We start from the raw sequence: 23,745 nt of genomic DNA, 5'->3' as shown, positions 1-23,745 counted from the left end.
TATTTTGAATTATATGCTGAGAAACTTTGGTAAAATTCGGGAAATTTCTTAAAAGGACAAGTTGAAAAAATAAGATTTTTGTATTTCGTTGAAATCCAATCGAAGGATGTTGGACTGTTGAATCTTAAAAATTCATTTAACCAAAATTAGTTCTCCTAGAGATACGCACATGAGTATAAATCGATTTGGACAACAGCAATTAAATCGAGGATATTACAAATAAAAAAATGTTAATAAAAATTCTATTTCAATGAAGGTTTTGAGAGAACCAAAATTTTTTCCTTCCAAGAAGAGATGCCAATGTGCCTGATTTTTCAGGATTTGCCTGATTTTTTAAGGTTAATCCTGATAACCTAGTAGCCTCGTTTTTTTTCCTGATTTTTTAAAATAAGCCTGATTTCTTGGTTTTTACAGAAAATTCGTACAGATCCGTTCAAACCTCAAAAGAAATTCAGTGCTTGCTTGTCGCCATTCCAACCTTGAACTCAATAACTTGACACTCTGTTGGATTAAAATCTTCTAGCAAAAATAAATCAATCATTGATACCTTGATACCTTTATTATTTTTTAATTTGTAGTTGAAGACTGCAAAGCGTTTTAACTTATACTTTGAAAAATATCTAGAATTCATTTTGGTTTGAAATTTCACTAGAATTCCATTTTAACAGAGCGTGGAAAAATAAATAAAATGTCTATAACCTCAAAGTCAAAATAAATTGCGATATTCGGGAAACTTGATTATTGCAAAAAAACTTTAATATTAAAAATCACGTTTTTGGCACCTCGGAAAAATTTGAATTTTGTTGTCTTGTGTTATCGCACTTTGTATGGTACAGTACTTGTAAGTATGTTAAAATTCATTCAAATGACAATATTTATCTTAGATGTTGCGAAACACCTTATGAAAAGCTAAACGTTTTACGAAAAAAAACATATCATGTTTTCGCCCAACAATCAACCAATTGCATAGTGTTTAAAATAATAAGTATAGACACGAAATGAATGATTGATTTGTGTATCAAAGTCAGCAACAGAGGGAAATGTCCTTTTTATAAACATTATTTGACTAGAAGATTAATGACTGAAAATATAACCGTGCGTTATCTGACACCTTATTCGTACCTATCAGATGAATGCTAGAGAAGGCATTGGTCAATATAATTCAATTCCCATCTGATTTTTAGCCATCTGGATGCACTGCTGTTTGCAGAGAAAACATGACGATGATTTTCTCACTTGAAACCTGCGCGGGAGCAATATCATTTAAAATTTGCAAACATGGCGGACTTTCTATCATATCCGATTTGAACTGACTTCAGACGACATTTTATAAGATCTTTTCACTATGCAGTTGGAATTGAGATTGCAACATCATTCTAAACGACTTAAGTTATCATTTCTTTTACGATTTCATGTTTGCTGGGTTTCTAAACTTCGTGAGATACAGTTATTCCTCGAAAATAGGACTTTTTGGACTTTAACCATTCAAACCTCAATATCTCAGAAACTACGCTACACTTTTTATTGAAATTTTTCAGAGTGATTGTTGAAATATAATGTTAGCATGGCAGAAGTTATTGGAAAAAATTTAATTTGAAAAAAAAAAATGGAATAAATGATCCATTTGTGTTTTAAAATTAGAATCTCACGATATTGTTCTGAGTTATTGATTGAAATAGATTTACTGGTTGTTGAACATAAAATATGATTTACCTATGGAAACATTCGTCCGAAATTCTATAGAAAATTTTGATCCCATCGATAGAACTTTTCAAACATTTCAGACATGCTTACTCTGCAAAATTTCAATTAAAAAGCGTAGCGTAGTTTCTGAAATATTGCAGTTTGAATGGTAAACGTCCAAAAAGTCTGATTTTCGTAGAATAACTGTATCTCAGGCTACATTTTAGCTAGCTTCAATTTTGTGATATAATAGTTTGATAGTTGCTCTCTTGATAAAAAAAATATCATCAGAGTAAAAAGTTATGGAAGTTCAAAATCGAAGTGACAGTGTGCGTGCTTCCAATTTCTATACAATTATGACCGGAACTGTACATATATTTAAAAAGCTATTTTTAGTGTGCGAATTTCCATTTTTTTCGAAATTCGGTTGAATGAAAGTAGGTTTATTTTAAGAAGTGTATTCGAAAAAAACGCAACACTTTTTTTTCTGAATAACTTTTGAATGCATGGATGGCAATTGTTAGTGAAATTTTCAGTGAAACTACATTTGGTGACAATCTATCAAGTGGATTTTGAAATATCGCTCACAACTTATGTTCATTGACACAAAATTTTTGGGCAGGATCGAGAAACATCCAGGAAAGTTCCAGTGGAAGGCCCGAAAACAGCAAGAAATCAACTATTCGACAAAAGTTCACATAAACAGTCCTAGAGGATAAAAAAGTGAGCTAAACTTTGGATAAAAGTGGAGGTGATCGATCCCATGAAGTTAAGGAATTTGAGAAGTTTTTATCAAGCTCAATCCGAAAATATCAAAAGAGGAAGTAATAAACAGGCGTAACTTTATTTCTAAAAGGAAGAAAAGCTGCCCACCGGTAAAATAAACAAGATACCGTGGTCGAATCATGCCCAAAATATTTAGACTGCTAATGAGGAGATATTTTGAAAAAAAAATCGTAATGGACAGCAAAACGAACTCTCTAGCGGTCACCTGGCAGATTTCCAGCCAGACACTTTCCGTTGACAAGTCTTGCCTGTATTTTACGGAGATTTGCAAGGAGGAGAAATTGAAAAATTTGATGTCTAGTACTTGAGGAGGCAAACGGTCTTTGGAAACTGCAAATCACTCAGTGTTTCATAACGATTGACACGATGAATGGATAAATATACAAAAAAAAACTACCTTTAAATGCGACTGTTTTCCCTGCAAAGCAGTTCGATAGGTCCCAGCAAGTTTATACTCTGTTATAGTTGAATCTGGAATCCTGCCATTACGAAAAAATTGTGATGGTGTTATAAAAATTCAAATGTGTTGTTTTTGTGCCGAAGGAGCACAATCGGCTAAATTCGTTATAACATCGACCAAATTTTTTTTTAGTTATTATGAAGATCAAGTTTCAGGAAATAGAGAACGTTATCAAAAATAGCCTTGATTTGAAGAAAGGGTGGTCAAAAGTATGTATTATAGATGGTTCACGTGTTCCAAAAAATTAAAGTCGAAAAACTTCTTCATTGGACGCTATCTCGAAAGGCACTTGAAAAACATCACATAATTTGCACATGTGAACATAACACTAGGTAGCTTCGCTGAAAATTTCATCAATTTGCATTCATGCATTCAAAAGTTATTTTGAATACAATTTTTCCGATTACACTCCTTAAACCTGTAGTTATGTGAAGCGGAATGAGGTAGTACTGGTAAAGGTTTAAATTGTGTATTTTCCAATCTAGATTGTTAATTATTGATATTATTAAAGTTAAGATCTGTATTGTGATTCTCTGATTTTCTATTACTATCGTTATATCATAATTTTCAAAACAATTAAGCATTGAATCATCAATACTTGCTGACAAATTCATTGGGGAGCAACATTTTCCATCAACATGCAACTTATTTATTTTCCCTATTTTCTTTCAATTTCAGCCAACGAACGGTCCAGGAAACCAAAGGATGGGACGTCTTCCGGGACCCTCCGATCAAGGAGGACACTGGATCGATGGCGGACCAGGCCTGTCTGGAGCTGACGATAAAGATCCTCAAAATCTTCGCCTACCTGCTAACCTTCGTGATAGTCCTAGCGGGTGGGGTGGTGGCCAAGGGTTGTGTCCTGTTCATGTCGGCCCAGCTCCGGCGGGACCGGAAGATAACCTATTGCAATCGGGATCTGGCTCGGGACAAGCAGTTTGTGGTATCGTTACCGGAAGAGGAACGGATAGCGTGGATGTGGGCCCTGATGATTGCCTTTGCGGTGCCAGAGATTGGAGCGTTCATTCGATCCACTAGGATATGTTTCTTCAAATCGATGAAGAAGCCGCAGAAGATGGCATTTTTGCTTGTGTTTTTGATGGAATCGTTCCACACCATTGGGTTGGGGTTGATGTTCTTTGTGATCCTCCCGGAAATCGACTCGGTGAAAGGGGCCATGTTGACCAATTGCTTGTGTGTGATACCGGGTTAGTAGCGCGGAATGACATTAGATTAATTGGTTTATTGAATTTTTAATCTATTCTTGTTCTATTTTTCAGGTATGCTTGGGCTCTTTTCGCGAACAAATAAGGAAGGTAAACGAGCCGTAAAGACGATAGTTGATTTGGCAGCCATAGCGGCACAGATTACTGGATTTGTTGTGTGGCCGTTGTTGGAGAATAGACCGGTCCTATGGCTGATCCCGGTGACGGCTTTGCTCACGTCTTGTGGTTGGTGGGAGAACTACGTTTCACCTCAGAGTCCTTTTGGATTCATTAGATCCATGGGCAGGGTTAAGGAAGATCTGAAGCAGACGCGTTACTTCACTTACATGTTCCTATCACTTTGGAAAATCATCCTATTCTTCTGCTTCGTTGTGGTAGTTATGTTCACACGAGGTGATGAAGTTTCTAACCTTTTCTCGCTGTTTGGAGCCGGTTTTGGACCTCACAAAATTGTTGTTGAAGAAGTTGCGGTAGCCTTTAGCTCGGCACTTCCCGATTTGGTGGAAGCCTCTCAAGCTGGAGATACCATTGATATTGACGCTTCCTACAACACCGTTACCTATGTTTTGATCATTCAAATTCTTGGAGCATACCTGTGCTACATCTTTGGAAAGTTCGCTTGTAAAATTCTTATCCAAGGGTTCAGTTATGCCTTCCCGGTTAATCTAACGATCCCGGTGACAATTTCACTGTTGATTGCGGCTTGCGGAATTCGAAATGACGACCCGTGTTTCTTCCACGGATCGATTCCGGACTACCTGTTCTTTGAGAGTCCTCCGGTGTTCCGGCTCAGCGACTTTGCTTCCCGGCAAATGGCATGGGCCTGGTTACTGTGGCTGCTTTCACAAACCTGGATCACCTTGCACATTTGGACACCAAAATGCGAACGTCTCGCCAATACCGAGAAACTTTTCGTAACGCCCATGTACAACGCACTGCTGATTGATCAATCTATGGCCATGAACAGGAGGCGCGATGATCAAGCCGATGTCAAGACCGAAGATCTGGCTGAGATCGAAAAAGAGAAGGGTGACGAATACTATGAAACCATTTCCGTTCACACCGATGGATCAGCACTGCCTCGCCCTAGTGTTAAGTCTTCGGATCACATTACAAGAATCTACGCCTGTGCAACCCTATGGCACGAAACCAAGGAAGAGATGATGGTGTTCCTTAAATCGATCATTCGGATGGATGAAGACCAGTGCGCTCGGCGAGTGGCCCAAAAGTACTTGAGAATCGTGGATCCTGACTATTATGAGTTCGAAAGTACGTTTAGTAAAAAAAAAATTGTAAAAAGAACATGAATGACTGTTATTTTTTCATCAACAGCTCACATCTTCTTCGATGACGCGTTCGAAATTTCCGATCACAGTGACGAGGACATCCAGTGCAATAGGTTCGTGAAGATTTTGGTTGACACCATTGACGAAGCGGCCTCGGAAGTGCATCAAACCAACATTCGGCTGCGGCCACCGAAGAAATACCCGACACCATATGGCGGACGACTGGTTTGGACGTTACCCGGTAAAACGAAACTGATTGCCCATCTCAAGGATAAGGATCGTATTCGGCATCGTAAGCGATGGTCTCAGGTATTTCCGAGATTCGCTTTGTCTTCAACACACCTTCCTAACGTTTCAAATTTTCTTCAAGGTTATGTACATGTACTACCTGCTGGGACATCGTCTGATGGAGCTTCCGATTTCCGTGGACCGTAAGGACGTGATGGCCGAGAACACCTACCTACTGACTCTGGACGGAGATATCGATTTCAATCCGAGTGCCGTTACGCTGCTGGTAGATTTGATGAAAAAGAACAAGAATCTGGGAGCCGCCTGTGGACGTATCCATCCAATTGGATCCGGTCCGATGGTGTGGTATCAGAAGTTCGAGTACGCTATCGGCCATTGGCTGCAGAAGGCCACCGAACACATGATTGGATGCGTACTTTGTAGCCCCGGGTGCTTCTCGCTGTTCAGAGGTGAGTTTATTCAAAGGCCAAAAGGCAGGGTAAATTTGAATAAAGTGTGGCATTTCAAGTATTTACGCCTATGATTCTCACAGCTATTGAAGAAGGTATCAGTGACAAGAGCATACAAAGTATGTCAAACTGACGCCTGTGACCCATATTTTTGGCTCTTGCGATTTCTGAAATCGTAGATATTGAGTGATTGTCTTCCATACCGCGTAAGGCATACTCTACATTATAGCTGAGAGAGCCATAGGCATACTTAAGATGCCACAAGCATCATTTTTAAGGAAGACTTAGCTAGCAAGTAACGTGCTATCCTAAAAATGCTACCATTATATCCCATTGAAATGTAAAAGAGACAGACTTCCTCCGCGTGAACTCATTCTTAAAATTTTCACTTTTTATCTACCTTCACAGCCAAGGGTTTGATGGACGATAACGTTATGCGGAAATATACGACCCGTTCGGATGAGGCTCGGCACTACGTGCAGTACGATCAGGGAGAAGATCGTTGGTTGTGTACCCTGCTGCTTCAACGAGGTTACCGTGTCGAATACTCAGCTGCATCCGATGCCTACACTCACTGTCCCGAAGGTTTCAACGAGTTCTACAACCAACGTCGTCGCTGGGTGCCATCCACTATTGCCAACATCATGGATCTGCTTATGGATTACAAACGTACGATCAAGATTAACGATAATATCTCGCTGTTGTATATCTTCTACCAGATGATGTTGATGGGTGGTACGATCCTGGGTCCCGGTACGATTTTCCTTATGTTGGTGGGAGCGTTCGTGGCGGCCTTCAAGATTGACAACTGGACCTCGTTTTACTACAATATTATACCGATTTTACTGTTCATGTTAGTCTGTTTTACGTGTAAATCAAACATACAGTTACTTCTAGCACAGATATTATCAACGGTTTATGCTTTGATTATGATGGCGGTAATAGTCGGTACAGCGTTACAGTTAGGCGAGGACGGCATCGGAAGCCCTTCGGCCATTTTCTTGATAGCAATGACGGGGTCATTCTTTATAGCAGCATGTCTCCATCCGCAAGAGTTTTGGTGTATAGCTTCCGGGTTGATTTACCTTTTGTCCATTCCATCTATGTACTTGCTGTTGATCTTGTACTCGATCATCAACTTGAACGTCGTCTCCTGGGGAACTCGTGAAGTAGTTGCCAAGAAGACTAAAAAGGAAATGGAACAAGAGAAAAAGGAAGCCGAAGAAGCGGCCAAACGTGTGAAGCAGAAATCTCTGCTTGGATTCTTACAAGGCGGCGCTGGATCAAACGCTGATGAAGAAGGGTCGATCGAGGTCTCGATTGCAGGGCTGTTCCGGTGTCTTTTGTGTACTCATGGAAAAACGACCGACGAAAAGGCTCAACTGATTCACATTGGCGATGCGTTGACAGCTATCACGAAGAAAATCGAAAACTTGGAAAAGCACATCGATCCTCATGGACACCACACACGTAAACGGACGGCATCAGCCGGTTCGAAGGACCACCATCTGGGCTCGGTAGCGGAGGACACCGAAGACGAAGAGGAGCAGTCCGAGTCGGAAACTTCCACACTGCAACGGAACGAACGCGATTTCCTGACCAACCCGTATTGGATTGAGGATCCGGATCTTCGCAAAGGAGAGGTTGATTTCATCTCTAGCACCGAAATTCAGTTCTGGAAGGATCTTATCGACCAGTATTTGTACCCCATCGATCAGAACAAGGAAGAACAGGTATGAAACACTCAGAAATCACTGAAGATTGAGCAACTATTTTTAACTTCTCGTTCCATCAACAGGCACGTATTGCGCACGATCTAAAGGAGCTCCGTGATTCATCCGTATTCGGATTCATCATGATCAATGCTCTCTTTGTGTTGATTGTGTTTTTGCTTCAGTTGAACAAGGACAACATCCACGTCAAATGGCCGCTGGGTGTCAAAACTAATATCACCTACGACGAAGCCACTCAAGAGGTAACCAACGGGAGACATCCGGAATGGTTTGGCTTTGATGAAGTTTCTACCCAACTTGACGATCACTCCAAGGACTTTTCTTTCACCGACAACAATCAATCCAGCGATCAGAGCCACCTCCGGATGTCTCCTACTTTCACAGATAATAATCTTTCTTTTTTCGTTTCTCTTTTTCTTTTTGCCTTGGACGATCCTATTTGGACTACGGATTCGAATATTGTACAAATCAAAATCGATGTAAATTTCAATCGAACTGATCATGAACTGTACATGCTCACGCACATTACTCCCATCGAAATGACCTTAAACCGATCATGACAATTCCGAAAAAACGAAACAACACAAAACCAATATAAAAACAAAAAAATAGGCCCGAATTGCATCCGATTTGATCGAGTTGCGGAATAAGTCCGTGTTTGCGTTCTTCATGTTCAACGCCCTGTTCGTACTGATCGTGTTCTTGCTCCAGTTGAACAAGGATAAATTACACATCGTATGGCCGTTGGGCGTTAAGACCAATATTACCTACGACGAAGTGACGGCTGAGGTTTGCTACAATTGAACTTTTTTTGTCAACCTTTTATCAAACCCCCGGTTACACCCCTAAAAACACACAACCCAAATACGCGCTAAGGGCTACTACACGTTGGCTAATTTTTCAACTTCCCCTTGATCACACGAAATCCTGGACCCACCAAAAACGAAAAAAAACCAATCCTACCCGCTGACCTTAAACACAACCCGACCCAAAGTTCTCACACAAAAGTGATGGTACCCTTTCCCCCACACTTTCCTAAAATCCAAAATCCCCTATCTTGAGCCGAAAAATATTCCCATCCCTCTGATTCCTCTTGCCTCTTTTTACCTGTGTGAATGTTATTTGTTCAATGTTATTTTCGGAAAACCTCCCCATAGCTAACTGCATCCCCCCACCGATTTAAGGCATCTTACCAGGTCACATACATATGTAACACACTCTATGTTTCTAAATCACCCAACTTGCAAACTGAAAATCTGCATGATCCCCCACTTCTCCAGAAGAAGCAGACAGCATGTGTCTACCAAAGCTCAGAATAACACAAACACACACCTTGCACAGTTACTACTACGCAAAATGAGGCGTATCTACGCAAGCACAACTTGGGTAACCTCTTTGTCAATAACGATGCGATAATATGTGCGTTTGAATCTTACTGATAAATTGTAAATCAGTAGGGGAGAATGGGGATATTTACTTGATTTCTGGGGATACCGTCAAACGGGGCATCATGCAAAAGCAGGGTTAGATGCAACATTTGTATACCACAACACTTATTCAATATTTATTTCAATATACTGTAATAAAGTTATTACTGAGTCATAACAAATTGATGATGGCATACTTTTAAACATCGTGAAAGAGTTGTTTGACAGTGTGACAGTGTGAGACAAGATTCTTACAGGAAATACTAAATCGTCAAATAGAATCAGTAATAAAATATTGCACTGCAAATAAAAATTATGATCAAGTCTCAAATTTGGGAATGAGAACTGTGATACCGGATAAATATTCTTAATTAGAGTTATAAGTCATCCAAGTTGAAAACCCGTTTTTGAAATTGCTGACTTTTTTCAATACGATTTTTGAAATTTCTTCCCAATAATGGTTTGTAATTGGTTGAGAGTAAAAAAATGTTAAAATTATCAAAACTGTAGAAATAACAGCTATTTTATAAAAGCTATACAAAAATATAAAAATAAGTTATAAAAAATACCATAAGTCAATTGCTTTTAATTTCAAGATTTTTTCTTGTAAACATAGGACTCAAAAGCATAAACGCGTTTCCGAGATAGTTTGATTTTGTTCAAACAAGCCTCTGTATTAAAGAGTTGATAATTGATTTTAGAAGATTTTGGCGTCCCGAATTCGAAGCTTTTGTCCGATTATGTTTCTGACCTCTTGTTTTGGTGATGTGGATTTTGAAAGTATATAAGTTTTGAGTAAAATAAATCTTTCATGAAATCTTCGATTGAAATATTTTAGTTTCAGAGAAATATTGCTTTAAAAAATGGTATTATATATTCGAAACTGCTTGTTTTACGTTTCTGATGCAGAAGATTTATCTATTTTATAAATGCGATGAAGACTTCAAAACGTTTTAACTTATGCTTCATAAAATATCTAGGTTTCTCTCGAAATTTCCTTAAAAATATCGTCAAAACTCTAGTAACAAAATGCAAACATCTGGAAATTTTTTCTTAGAAGTAACAATTAGCTCTTGAAATCTTTGCATTTTGGGAAAATTCGAATTTTGTTGCCTTGTGTAATGAAAATAAAATTAGAGGACTGTTGCCATGGACCGAGTGAATTTTAGGAATTATGTTCATCATGTTATGACGCGAGACGGAATACTATGTAAATTAAATAAAAAATAAAAATTTTGATTTAAAATAACGATTTCACATTTGAGATTCCGAAGTTTCAAATAAGGATACCCTCACATAAATTAAATTTAAAATTTATAATCAAAATGCAAAAGTTTAAATGAAGATTTCGCCTATAGTACAAATTTACGTGTTTTAATTGAGATGGATGACATTGTGATGTTATGATCTCAGTTTAAGATTCCTTTAGATTTATTTTCTGATTTAAGATTTCAGATGATAGTATCTTATTCAGATTACACATTTTTTTTGTTTTTTGTTTCATTTTCATTAATTTTTTTTTATTTTTTTATTTTTTTAAATGTTTTTTTTTATTTTTTATATTTTTGTTATTTTTTTTTTATTTTTGTTTTTTTTTTATTGTTGTGATTTTTTTTGTTTTTTTTTATTTTTGTTACTTTTTTTATTTTTGTTATTTTTTTTTATTTTTGTTATTTTTTTTTTGTAATTTTTGTTTTTTTTTGTAATTTTTTTTATTTTTGTTATTTTTTTATTTTCGTTATTTTTTTTAATTTTTGTAATTTTTTTTTTTGTTATTTTTGTTATTTTTTGTAATTTTTTTGAATTTTTTTTTAATTTTTATTTTTTTTTTATTTTTTTTTTATTTTTTTTATTTTTTTTTCATTTTTTTTTATTTTTTTTTTATTTTTTTTTTTATTTTTTTTTTATTTTTTTTTTATTTTTTTTTTATTTTTTTTTTATTTTTTTTTTATTTTTTTTTATTTTATTTTTTTATTTTTTTAAATTCAGATTGGAGAATTGAGGGTTTAGTTTTTTTCATACCGGCTTCCGATTTTTGATATAATACTTCACATTCTGATTCAGATTCAAATTCATATTCCAGATTCGGATTTAAGATTCTAATTTTAGATCCCGGATTCAGATTTTATATTTAAGTTGCAGACTTTATATCCGGGTTGGCATTTCAGATTCAGATTTTTATTTTTGTTCCAGATTTCGATTCCAGACTTCAGTTTTCAAATTTAATTTTCAGGTTTAGATCTTTTCTTACTTTCGCATTTCACATTTTCGATCCATTTCTCAGAATGTAAATCTTTGGTCAGATTTTAGATTTAAAAAATCAGACTCAGGTTTCAGATTTAGATTCAGATTGAGATTTCAAATTAGATTTCAGATGCAGTATTTAGATCCAAGATCTCGGATTCAGATTTCAGATTCAACTTCAAATTACGATTTCAGATGTAAAATCAGAACTCAGAGTTAGATTCAAGGATCAGCTTCCGATTCACATTCCATATTGAGACTCATCTTTTCAATTCAGTTATTCTATCTTTTTGTTTGAAATCATATTTTTCAATTTTATAAGTTTTATACCTCGTCTTTTCCAATGATATTCAATACCATTTGATGCTCTTTAAAGCAAAAGTGTATAAGTACATCAAAGCTGTTTTCGGAAAACGCGGTTCAAACCCAGTTTTTTCCGTTTTTCAGATATTTTTCAAAAAGTTGTAGTTATCCCTCGATTAAAAAAGTATGAAGAGAAAATCCTAAAAATCTGACATTGGCACTAGATAAAGATTAAGTTATTAGGAAATTTGTTCGTTACTCACTTAAAATCGATGATTTTTGGCCTTTTACCCCTTTTCCTCCAAACGCCTCATTTTTATCCCCCAACTTTGATAGTTGAGAGAATCTAAACTTGGCATCTAAAAATTTTTTTGCAAAAGAGTACTATGACACTTTCCAGTAATAGTAATAAAGCGATTCCGTTACGGATTTTCAGGAATAAAACAGTTTGAAATTCTGTTGTGCACTTTAAAGTCTATTTTTGAATCTTTTTCAAAGTTTATCAACATTGCAAGGGTTTCCAAAAATAAATGCAACAATAACAGTCCTTTTGAAATATCCCTGGTGTGATTTTTGTAAAATGGAACACAAAAAAGCTTACAGCTGCATGAACCCAACGGAAAAAACGAGAAATACACCACCGGGGAAAACGATTTTTTAATACGTTAACAGCATGGCTTGGCTTCACAAATCAAGCATCCAGCTACGGAAACAAAAAAGAAACACTTCTGGAAATCGGTCAAAAACACACAGAAAAAATTAAGAGCTACCATCAAAACCAGGCTCAATAACCGGTGTAAAGTGCATGTTCAAATGTTCGGATTGGACTCTGGTTTCATCTCTGTCGGATGAAAAGACTTAACAAACTTGACTACTTCGCAATCTAGAATTAAGACCATCCTTGAATGTTTTCCCCCTTCCCATACTCATCATTTTCACGTGGCTAACGGACAATTCACATCTGTTTGAATGTTAATAATCAATCTGTCTTCAAAATTTTACCATCAAACCCAAAAATCCTACTAACTTCACCTAACGTCTGATTAAGCGGGAGCTTGTTCTATAGAAAGATAAAAATGTTCCGCTAAGTCAGACTCACTAACCTGTCATTCATTCGAAATAATTGTGCAAAACAAAAATTCTAACAATTCAATTTGTTCAAAAAAAACCGAATCGCCTCGGCAGGTCCACATATCTAAGGAATATCTGCAGCTGGAACCTATCGGGTTGGTGTTTGTGTTTTTCTTCGCTTTGATTTTGATCATCCAGTTCGTGGCGATGATGTTCCATCGTTTCGGTACCCTGTCCCATATTCTGGCCTCGACCGAGCTCAACTGGGGCTGCAACAAGAAACCGGAAGAGCTCTCGCAGGATGCGCTGATAGATAAGGTTAACAACGATACCGAAATTGATGATAAGGCGAGATGACCTCCTGATTGATACCCTTTTCTCTTTAACAGCACGCGGTAGAGATCGTCAAGAATCTCCAGAGGTTGCAGGGTATCGATGGGGACTACGATAACGATTCGGGCAGCGGACCGGACCGGATAGCGCGCCGTCGGACGATTCAGAATCTGGAGAAGGCCCGGCAGCCGAGACGACAGATCGGAACGCTGGATGTGGCGTTCAAGAAGCGGTTCCTAAAACTGACGGCCGATGAGAACAACAGTGGCACTCCGATCCTGACCCGGCGGATGACGATGCGTCGGGAAACGATTCGGGCGCTGGAGGTGCGCAAGAACTCGGTCATGGCCGAGAGGCGCAAATCGCAGATGCAGACCTTAGGCGCGAACAATGAGTATGGAATTACCGGAATGAATAATGTAAGTTTATCTAACTATTTATCCTAGGGATCCCGTTTTACCCAATCACAGTTCTGCTCGTGTATCAATTTGAAAAAGTAATCTGCCATCAGCTGAAATGTTTTACCTTCAAAATCGAAAACATCGAGTCTTTCTGTGCGAAGTGCGAGGTAAGAAACAGATGTGCTTTGATCGGTTCTCGGAGCTCATTTGAACTGTATTTTCATGAGCATTTACAGTAGTCAAAACTTTTAGGTGAAATTTAACGAGTCACGTCACTTGACTCGAAGAATAAGGCTTTCGAGCTGCACTGAACATCGTGAGAAGCGAGCAATGAAGCTATGTCCGTTTAGAATCAGGAATAATGAATTTATCGGTATCTTGGTATCAGATAACCTAGACCCACCAAGGCGAACACAAAACTATTGCGACACAGAAAAAGTCATAAAAATTTTCTTATAATGTTTAGAATCAAACCAAAATTTAAGGGTAGTTTTATACATACATATATCTATACTTCAAAAATCAAAAGAAAAATTGATCGATGGAGCCTTGTGTGTACAATTGAACGCATTTTTGCTTGATGCCCTCCATCAAAGTCTTTACGGTATCGTTCGGAACCAGTTTCTTAGTTTTTTCCCTTTTCTTAACATGTCTCTTTGTAGATCTCTCCATTTACTGTGCCTTCTGTCACGAAAGGCTCCATCCGCAAGCGCAGATGGCCTGAAAAACCGGATATTTGGAGGCCAACTTCGACATTTTCTTTTTCATAAATTTTCTGTCCACATCGAACTTGCTCTTGCCAGTGAAAAACTCCAATCCCGGAATTGGCTTAAAATCGGCTTTTATAAACGTTTCGTCGTCCATCACACAGCAGCCATATTTTTTTAATTGGCTGATCACACAGGTGGTAAATCCTTTTTACGGATTGCATTTCAAGGAACGGCGAGCCACCGCGTCCTTCCAGTATGCTACTCTGGGTCCATGGGTGCAATTGGACGACTCATGATACTAAGTACCCCTACGCCATAAACTCCACCTGGAGCATCTGGTCATAATTCCCATCCGGACTTGCATCGATGGCTGTAGCCGAGATAGGAGACCAAGTCCGCGCTTAAGCGCTCATCGACTAACTCAATTTTAAGTCGAAACTCCAGCATATATACCCTGCCTCTTGTTACGATTCAAGACTGAGGATCTCTCCTCTGACGACTCGAGGTCCGGCCCTTACTCGTAACTCGAAGCTCGCTTGGTTTGTACGGCTATCGTGCGCTCCGCTTCTGTTCGAGACCACTGCAAGAGACCAATAACCTCTCCTCTAACGACTCGAGATCTTGGCTCCGCTTGGTTTGGCTCGAGGCCCTCTCCACTTTGCCCGTTTGGTGCCGAATCGAGAGCAGCTTATCCTAGACCCGCGCCTGTCACAGCACACGTCCGGGGCTTTACGAAAAACAACTCGGATGATTCCTGGCGATGACGTCATCCGACACCGGCTCGAGTGACTCACCCGCCGACGATGTGAAGTCACTCTACCCGAGAGTATTTCGCGGCGTAATTACTCTTCCCCCTACGAGTTCGACTGCGAAGAATGTCAAGTCTTATCCCCGCAGCTTTCGTCGTAGGGAGCGCGTTCTACCCAGATACTCCGCGACGGTGGAGGTATCCAACACAACGTTTGCAACGTACCTAACAGCTCGGCATACGCAGAAGGTAGAGTCTTATATTTGTATTCCTCCTTCCTTCGGCTTGCAACTTTGGGGCTGGGAGCCCTAGGCTTTTTACCCGTCGTGTGCCGAATCGAGAACAGCTTATCCTAGATTCGCGCCTGTCACAGCACACGTCCGGGTGTTTAACGCTCGCGACTCAGATGAATCCCGACGTGAGACCACTCTACCCAAGAGTACTCCGCGACGTGCATACTCCTACGAGTTAGACCGCCGAGAAGGTCTTGTCTTATCGCCACAGCCTCCGTCGCAAAGGGCGCGTTCGACTCGGATATTCCGCGACGGTAACGTTAAAGCTATCCTACACAGACGCGCGACGTACCAGGCAGCTCGGCATACGCAGAAGATAGAGTCTTGTCATTGTATGCTTTACTGACACGATCGGACGCACACTACTCAGATGTTCCCCGACGAAGGAGTCACCCTACACCGGTCGCGGACTGGTGCTGGTTCCAACTCCTCTGCAGGACAGTCATGATCCGGGTGAATGATGATTGGCATCCTCACACATCCTCCGCAAGATGTTATCGGCTGTCGTGTCTGATCCGCAGGCGGCAAGCTTGTTTACGCATACCCCTTCGAACCTCGGACAGTTGAACACTACGTGCTCTGGTGTCTCTATTGTGTCACCGCAGGTTGGGCAGAATGGAGAGGTCACGTGTCCAAACCGATGGTGGTACTGCATGAAGCATCCGTGACCAGTCAAGAACTGTGTCCTGCAGAAATTCACCTCTCCATGTCTCCGGTCCATCCAGGATCCGACGTTAGGGGTCAAGCGATGGGTCCACCGACCACGTTCCGAGCTGTTCCACTGGTGCTGCCAGTTGGACATCGAGGCCTCTCTGGCATGTTTCCGCACATCGGGCAAGTGCCTGTGCTCGCACCTTTCCTCCTTCTCAATCGCTACTGTGGCAAGTAGCTGAACCTCTCCGGTTAATGGGCCCGATGCCAGGAGAACCTCATCGTCGGCGAATCCCACAAGTCTCACTCCCGTGGGGAGATGCAGTCTCAGCAGTTCTTCGTAGACAATGTTCCATAATACCGGGCCAAGTAGCGATCCGAGACACTCACTGTTTCCAGTTCCTCGCTGGTCATATACTCCACCATCCTACAGATATATGCCGAAATCCTCATATGGATGAACGACGATGCAATCGCTGCCGAACTGACGTTGTTGAAGGCGTTCTTCACGCCAAGTGTGGCCACTGCGCAAAAACGGCTTTTGTATACGTTTCGTCGTCCATCATCAGCATCTTCTCGTAGAACTCCCGTGCCCGAGTTTCAACCGTCGATATCTCGTAACAGGAATCTCTAACAAAAATCAAATATTCTAAAAAATATTTTAAAAGGTTTTTTCGATAAAAATCACGATATTTCAGTAATAACTACCAATCTCCACTTACTTTTGCAGATTGTTCAGTGAACATTTTTTGTTCGCATGTATCTACGATAGCCACTTTACACATGTGGAAAATTTGTAGCGAACTACCGGTTTCGGCGATTCCCGTTTATTGTGAATGAATCCAATTTTCACTTTAAGTAGGCAATCTTCATATTTAAAGATAAAACTCTGTTATGCATTTCTTAACCTAGAGGGAATTTTAACTTAGGTAGCCAATAGTTCTCGGAATGCAAATGTTCTGAGTATTTTGAATTTACCATTCACTGCGTGTTTAGCAATTGAAGCTTTAACTCCAATTTCGAATATGATTATTGATTCCGAGCTCGGATTCGAAATTTTAGATTTAAACGTTAAATTTAGTAGGTACAGAGAATCAGCTCAGTCAGTTGAATACCATTGTCCCCTACCTTTTCTTGCGATAATTCTTGCGTTGGTATCACAAGGCACTTGGACTCAAGGTGCAATCACATTAACCCGAGAATGTAACCCGAATAGAGTAAGTTGTTACCAGAAATGTCCCGCAAACCTGCACTGCTTATGACCACCTCACTTGTGACTTATGAGACAGCGTGTTGGATGCCCAGCTAGTTACACTTTCTCTCAGGGCGGGTTAAGCGGACGGAAAGGTATAAATACAGGGTTGTTAGCGACTTTTCGTTTTGAAATTCCAAAGTTTTTCCCGGTTTTTCCACGGTTTTTTCCCGGTTATAAATGATGATTTTCCCATTTAGTATACTCATTTTTTTATATTAAATCATGGTGAATAAAAAAATATTTTCAAGGGCCTCAAATTTCTAACAAATATATCCCAACACTTGTTAATCGGTTAGAAATCATGACAAATATCTTGGCGTCTTTTAACCCTTTCCTTCCCACGTGGTTTTTCACGTTTTAAAAATAGAAATATTGATTTACAACTAAAGTTCTAGAACAAAAGATGCATAATTTAAGGCTACTTTAATGATCCATTCGATAAATTAGGGTTTTGAGGTGGATCATATATGCTCCATTGGGAAGATAGCAACACATAGGGTGTAAATGAAAAACAAGAAATAATTGCAAAAAAAACATGGAATTCCATTACCTAATTGATCAGAAACTAAAACGATCCTGTTTGATAAAAAACTTCATTGGTATACCCATCCCTCGATAGTCTATTTATTGAAATATTTGAAATTTTCATTTTTTCCTTGAACAATGGCCGCCATGACACTTTGCGCCAGGAAAGGTAAACATGCCGTTTTTCGAAAAATCACGAACTTTAACAGATATTTCGAGACATGTGGTCATTTTAGAAGATGAAATAACTATCTTGAAGCGAAAATTTTTTTACGGCATAGTTTTCATGAGTTTTGATGAAAAGCTCCGCAAGAAGAAAAGTACGTTTTGTTCCCAGTGTATCACCAGTGATCCACTTTACCTACTCGAAAATTTATATGTTTTTGTTGAAATCTAAGTAAACCATCATTTGATTCTGCTTGCATAAGCAACCTTCTGCACGTCAGCATTTTTATTTAAGGAAAATACTAAAAACTCATCAAGTTATTGAACAACAAATGATGACTTGATTTAAATTCGAGAAAAAACTGACTTTTTTTAAAGTTTTTGATCTGCCGAGCAAAATTTGGCGAATCGATTTTCTTCAAATTTCGTGCAATGTTTCTTCACTCATATCTACACATTCGGTGAGAAAATGGTGTTGATTCAAAGCACCCAGTTCGATTGCGAGCTGTACAAAGTTGTGGATCACCTGTGCTACCATGGGAAGGAAAGGGTTAACACGTAGTCTTTTTGTATCAAATTGACAGGTAGGGTAAGTGAGCCTTAATTTGGCATGCTCCTTATCTTGGCCTGCCAAAATGCATTTTGGTGTTTTTGATGTCAAACATACGCCAAAAAATGAAAAAAAAATCAAACATAACAGAAAATCGCATATTGCAACATTCTGCATAGCATTTGTTCACAATGGAATTCAAATGACTACGAAATAAATTTTTTTCACATGACAAACTGCAAATAAAATTATGATCTTCACAAAAAATCTTAAATGAACCTACCTTGCTAGTGCATCTGCCAACTTCGGATTGATTTTAAAAACACACCTCTTCACGGAAAAATCACTAAAAATCACCGTTGGTTATAGCGAAACATGGCAAAAAATATAAAATTATTATTTACTCCAAACTACGTACATTTTTATCTAGAATTTAAGAAAATATAAACATTTTTTTTTGCCTAATCTTGGCATGCAATTCCACAAATAGAAGTATGTATGTATGTGTGAAAACGACATCACCAGGCAGTCGGCAGCCGGCAGCCGGCGGCCGTTCGTAGGCCGACGGTGCACAGTGGTCTGGAAATTGAAAAGCCGGTCAAAAGTAAAATGAATGATTGAAATAAATTTAAAATATCATGAATGTATTTTGGACTAAAATTAATTCATTTATCTTTCAAGTCAACTCAAGCTTATTTGGTATCTTAGTTGGAATTATAGTGCTACAATTTGAGCTGCTCTTTTATGGTAAATTTCGAGAACTTTTCTTCTCAATAAAATTTACCTCTCAATAAATAAATTTACCGGATCCGAATCCGAATTGATATCTTGGATCTCAATGTTAAAGTTACTATATCTATACCCAAAAAATTCCACATTTGGAAATGAGGTTTAACGTATTTTGATTTAATTTGATTTGCTGCATATGTGTCGCTTTGAAAGAAATTGTTATAAAGCTTAAATCATGACACTCTAAATATTATGTTTATTTAAAAAAAATTATTGCACTGCAATGTTGGAATACTATGTTGTAACGAACTTGAATTTTTATTGTTTGCAGTTTCATGTGAAATCAAAAATAATATTTTGACCAAGTTTGTTTTTAATTATAGATCACTGTGCATCAGCAGGAGGTGATGATGTTTGGTCTCTGTTGGAAAGGAATTTGCGAAAGAAGCGCTGCCGAGTTTGGGTGATGATTTTGCATGAGTGCGAGTGGGATGCAGCACGAATTTCAGCCAGCTTTTGAATTTGCTGTTCGCTTCCATTGCCTATAGTTTCCAAACGAATGAGTGAGATGCAATCTATTTCTATCAGACTGGCTGGAGTGAGCGAAAGTTTGTCTTGTTTTGCTTTCCCGGTGTACGCAAACGATTGCTAGAAAATTCCTAAGGACGACATTTTGAATATGTATGATTAAAAGAATCTTTCGATGACTTAAGTTTTAGCTTTAGCTTGCTTCTTGCCTCGATCATAATAGTTTTTAAAATGTCGTTCCTCCTTTTATGGGACCGGAATAAAAAAATATGAACATTTACTATCTAATGTTACCCTGTTAACTTCACTGGAAACATATCTATCATGATTGCATGTTACAGATTTAGCAAACGATTTGTTTGCTTGATTAATGAACATATTTATGTTATGTTTATGCCATAGTTTGGAACTTATAATAGAAATTATGAATACACAAAAACTGAAATAAACTAGTAATGCTTTTTGACGTAAGATTATAATTTTACATGCAAATATCAATTATAAAAATTGATTGACATTTCGTACTTCCGACTTTTTGAAAACAATACAGAACATTGATGTGCTTCCTTCCGGGATATTTTCAATGAATTCGTGGGGGCTGTTGTTGTATTAGTGAGGCAAGTTTTTCCTAGAGACGGCCAATTTAAGGAACTCATAAAGGGCCAAAATTCGGCGCGGGGGCTACAATAAGGAGCATTTCGATCGAAAGTTTGATCAGGTTTATCTTAAATTATCAACCATTTTCAAGCAAGGACATATTTTTACTGCATTTCAGGCTAGTAAGCAATCATATTTGTCGAAGGACTTTTGAAGGTACACATTACAGGTAGACTGCAATCATGGGAAATCTAGTCAACCATGCCTTAGGGGCCAAGATTGGGTACATTCACCCTATTCATGATTTTTTAAAATGAATCTTACGAAATTGGCATCTATTCGTTGGTTTGCTCCACTATTTCAATAGTTTTTTTCAAAAAAAAATCGAGGTGAATTGATCTTGAAACTATTATGTAGCATTTTTCAGCCACTGTGAAATTTTCTAGAATTTTTATAGAGTTCCAGAAAAAACTGTATAGTTTTTATAGAAATATGTAAAAAAAAACTACATCGAAACATAATATCAAATCAGCTTGTCAACTTGAATGGAAATTTGTCCTTCAAAACCAAAAATCATTAGATTGCAGGAAATATTAAGTTATTTCCTGAATGCAGTTATATTTTTACTGCAAATCCAAAGACATGTTTAGAAAAACAATGTTTTTTTTTTTTCGATACAAAACAATGATTAACTTTAGTAGTGCCCTAGTCATTTGAACAAAAGATTCGTGAAAATGTTGAAAATCGTGTAAAAGACAGGCCTGAACTTAAATCGTTTGACTCTAAGATACTATTCTGTATCAGGGTCCTTAGATTTTGACAAAAGTTTCTTTTCAATACAATTTTTACATAAGACATATAAACGAGATAAGTGATAAGATAAGATAAATAAGTGTTTATGAGATAAATCTATATCAAGACATGAACGGTTGCTATGAACCGAGTGAATTTTAGGAATTATGTTCGTCAAGTTATGTCGTGAGACGGAATACTATGTAAATAAATAACTATATCAAGACTCTCAAAAACTGTTCTTGAATTTAGAAATAATTTTGAAAATATTTTTGATATTCTGTGAAAAAATCTCAAGCATGACAATTTTTCCGGTGAGGTGCCGAAATTCCCGGTTTTTTCTGGTTTCCCGGTGACGAGATGAAATTCCATAGTTTTTCCCGGTATTCCCGGTTCGCTAGCAACCCTGTAAATACTCCTAGGCAAAACCCAAAACGCAAAGTGCACTTTGCCAAATGAGCTTCGCTCATTAATCAAAATGCTCATAAAATACCATTTAAGCTTTATATTCGATAGCTCTCAATCAAAACATAACATAGTATAACATTAAAATCGTAATTATAACCTGAGGCTATTTAACCTGGGTTTGCAAACCATATTGTTTGGTCGAACTAAACTGTAAATGTTTCATATAATAATGTTTGAAAGTCTTATAGTCTAGAGAAGATCTGAAGCAAACAGCTTCAGCACTACCGAGGCTTGGTCTGGTTGACTCAGAGCTCGGAGGTTAGCTCCTACTGACCTGGCCTACAGTGAGCTAGATTCGGATCGCCGATCGGAGAACCCGATGGGGAATCCACGTTGAATACCTGCTCATCTTCAGATTATTTGAGACCAGAAAGAGGAGTTAAATGAGTATGATGAAATGAAACGCATTGCTCTGAAGTAGGTGATGTTCGGTTTTCGAAAATCACGGTTTGGGACGAAGTATATGGAGTAGAAATTCAAATGTTACGAGTTGATAACTTTGATTATTTCGAAAAGCTTGCGGAAGACAATTTTTTAACCGCAAACTGTTCGACTAATATATGAGCAGAGTTTTAGTTAGCGTTCAATCCTACTCAATATTTAATCCTAATTTCCGTTTTTCAGCAAACAAACAACAACGCTCCTCCACGACCAACGCGAACCTCGAACGCCGGGGTAAGCGTTAAGGACATCTTCAACGTGAACGGAGGCCCAGGAGGCGACATCTACGGGGTAACCGGGGGCCAGATCAACCAAGCATACGAACCTGTGATCGAAGACGACGACCGAAACTCACTACGACTACAACCTCGTAACCAGGTGACCTGGAGCAACAGCAACGGCAGACTATGACAAACCAGAAGCGCCTCCATGTGCATCGCCGTGCCGTTGCCGCCGATGTCGGTCGACGAGACCGAACAAGTCGAAAGTGAGGAATACACTCTAGATTGAGACGTATTGTGATTGACTACACTCTATTCTGAAAAAAGAATCGCGAATAAGCTGACTAGTGCGTTAAGTTAGTAGAACGAGTTTAAAGTACTCTTAAACCAATTTTTTAATGCCTCAAGCATTCAAAAACAACTGCCGATAATTTACATTGTTCAAACGTTAGATATTAGGGGAAACCGCCCACTGCCTAGAAACACTGCAATATTGAACGACAGAAACTGAATCGAAAACAAACTCAAATACTCAATAATGTAATGTACTAATCACAGGATAGCATTAATAACAACTCGAGACGAAGGCAACAAACAACAACCTTCCAGCGCAAAGCAACTGAACCAACTGAAAACGCAACATGTGCAAAATTGATTTCGAAAAACGCCTATTGCATATTTATTTGTTAGACGATAAAGACAAGTTTAGGCCTTCTTACCATAAAGACACGACTGACCGCGCGTATTTTTTTAGGTTAATTAAATTACCCTACACAAGGAAAGGTAACAACAAAAAGTATCTGTATTATTGTAAATAATTTTCGCGTCGTTCGTGGATCCAGCAAGCAATCCTTCTTCATTCCTTTCGTTGTATGTAAACTCACTTGTTTTGTATGATATTCTCCAATGCCCCTGATGAAAGATTTTGTCCAAATTAGAACCTTCATTGTAGATTGTAAATCGGTAATTATACAAATGGAATAAAATAAAATATTGTAGGTTTATACACTTTTAAGCTAGTGTTTCATTTAGCAAAACAGCAGAAAAGAAACCATCAAAATAAAGCGGACAGACTCTTTCCATGTTTTTCATCCCTCAAAACTCCACTGTGCGATATTTTCAATTCAAATCCGATGCATAATAACATTAACAGCTTGAAAACAGTTAACAGTTAATATAGACGACCCCTTTTACCGACCCGTGACCCGGAACTTGTTACCTTAAGCTAATTGCTCATATCTCATAACACTTGTGGTGGATGCCCTCACTAGCTACGCCCATGCGAACATTCTATCGCGACGATCTAAGGTTCAGTCCTTTATGCTGACACAAGCAAAAGGAAACTGTACTTCGATCGTCCGATGTTTGTTTATGCTGACTACGCGTAAGCTACGTGTAGGTCGCCACCCAAATGTAGGCTT

General features: G+C 38.4%; 1 protein-coding gene across 5 annotated transcripts in view; it reads left to right on the top strand.

The window, feature by feature from the left end:
* The window catches only part of LOC129751826 (chitin synthase chs-2), a 145,308-nt gene extending 121,969 nt beyond the window's left edge, over window positions 1–23,339 (top strand). For 3 of the 5 annotated variants that reach the window (XM_055747561.1, XM_055747557.1, XM_055747555.1), the window contains 9 exons: window positions 3,608–4,137; window positions 4,210–5,424; window positions 5,488–5,750; window positions 5,812–6,139; window positions 6,548–7,872; window positions 8,485–8,661; window positions 13,032–13,235; window positions 13,307–13,669; window positions 22,287–23,339. In XM_055747561.1, the coding sequence (XP_055603536.1) occupies window positions 3,608–4,137; window positions 4,210–5,424; window positions 5,488–5,750; window positions 5,812–6,139; window positions 6,548–7,872; window positions 8,485–8,661; window positions 13,032–13,235; window positions 13,307–13,669; window positions 22,287–22,514 (4,633 nt within the window). In that variant the 3' untranslated portion in view covers window positions 22,515–23,339. Of the gene's footprint in view, window positions 1–3,607; window positions 4,138–4,209; window positions 5,425–5,487; window positions 5,751–5,811; window positions 6,140–6,547; window positions 7,873–7,937; window positions 8,115–8,484; window positions 8,662–13,031; window positions 13,236–13,306; window positions 13,670–22,286 lie in introns of all 5 variants that reach the window. The other 2 variants (XM_055747560.1, XM_055747556.1) reach the window with 1 other exon arrangement.
* The last annotated feature ends 406 nt before the right edge of the window (window positions 23,340–23,745 follow it).

This window comes from Uranotaenia lowii, chromosome 3 (assembly GCF_029784155.1).
Source record: "Uranotaenia lowii strain MFRU-FL chromosome 3, ASM2978415v1, whole genome shotgun sequence".
Taxonomy (NCBI): domain Eukaryota; kingdom Metazoa; phylum Arthropoda; class Insecta; order Diptera; family Culicidae; genus Uranotaenia; species Uranotaenia lowii.
The sequence above is the reverse complement of the archived record's forward strand: the minus strand, read 5'-3'. Positions and strand labels throughout refer to the sequence as shown.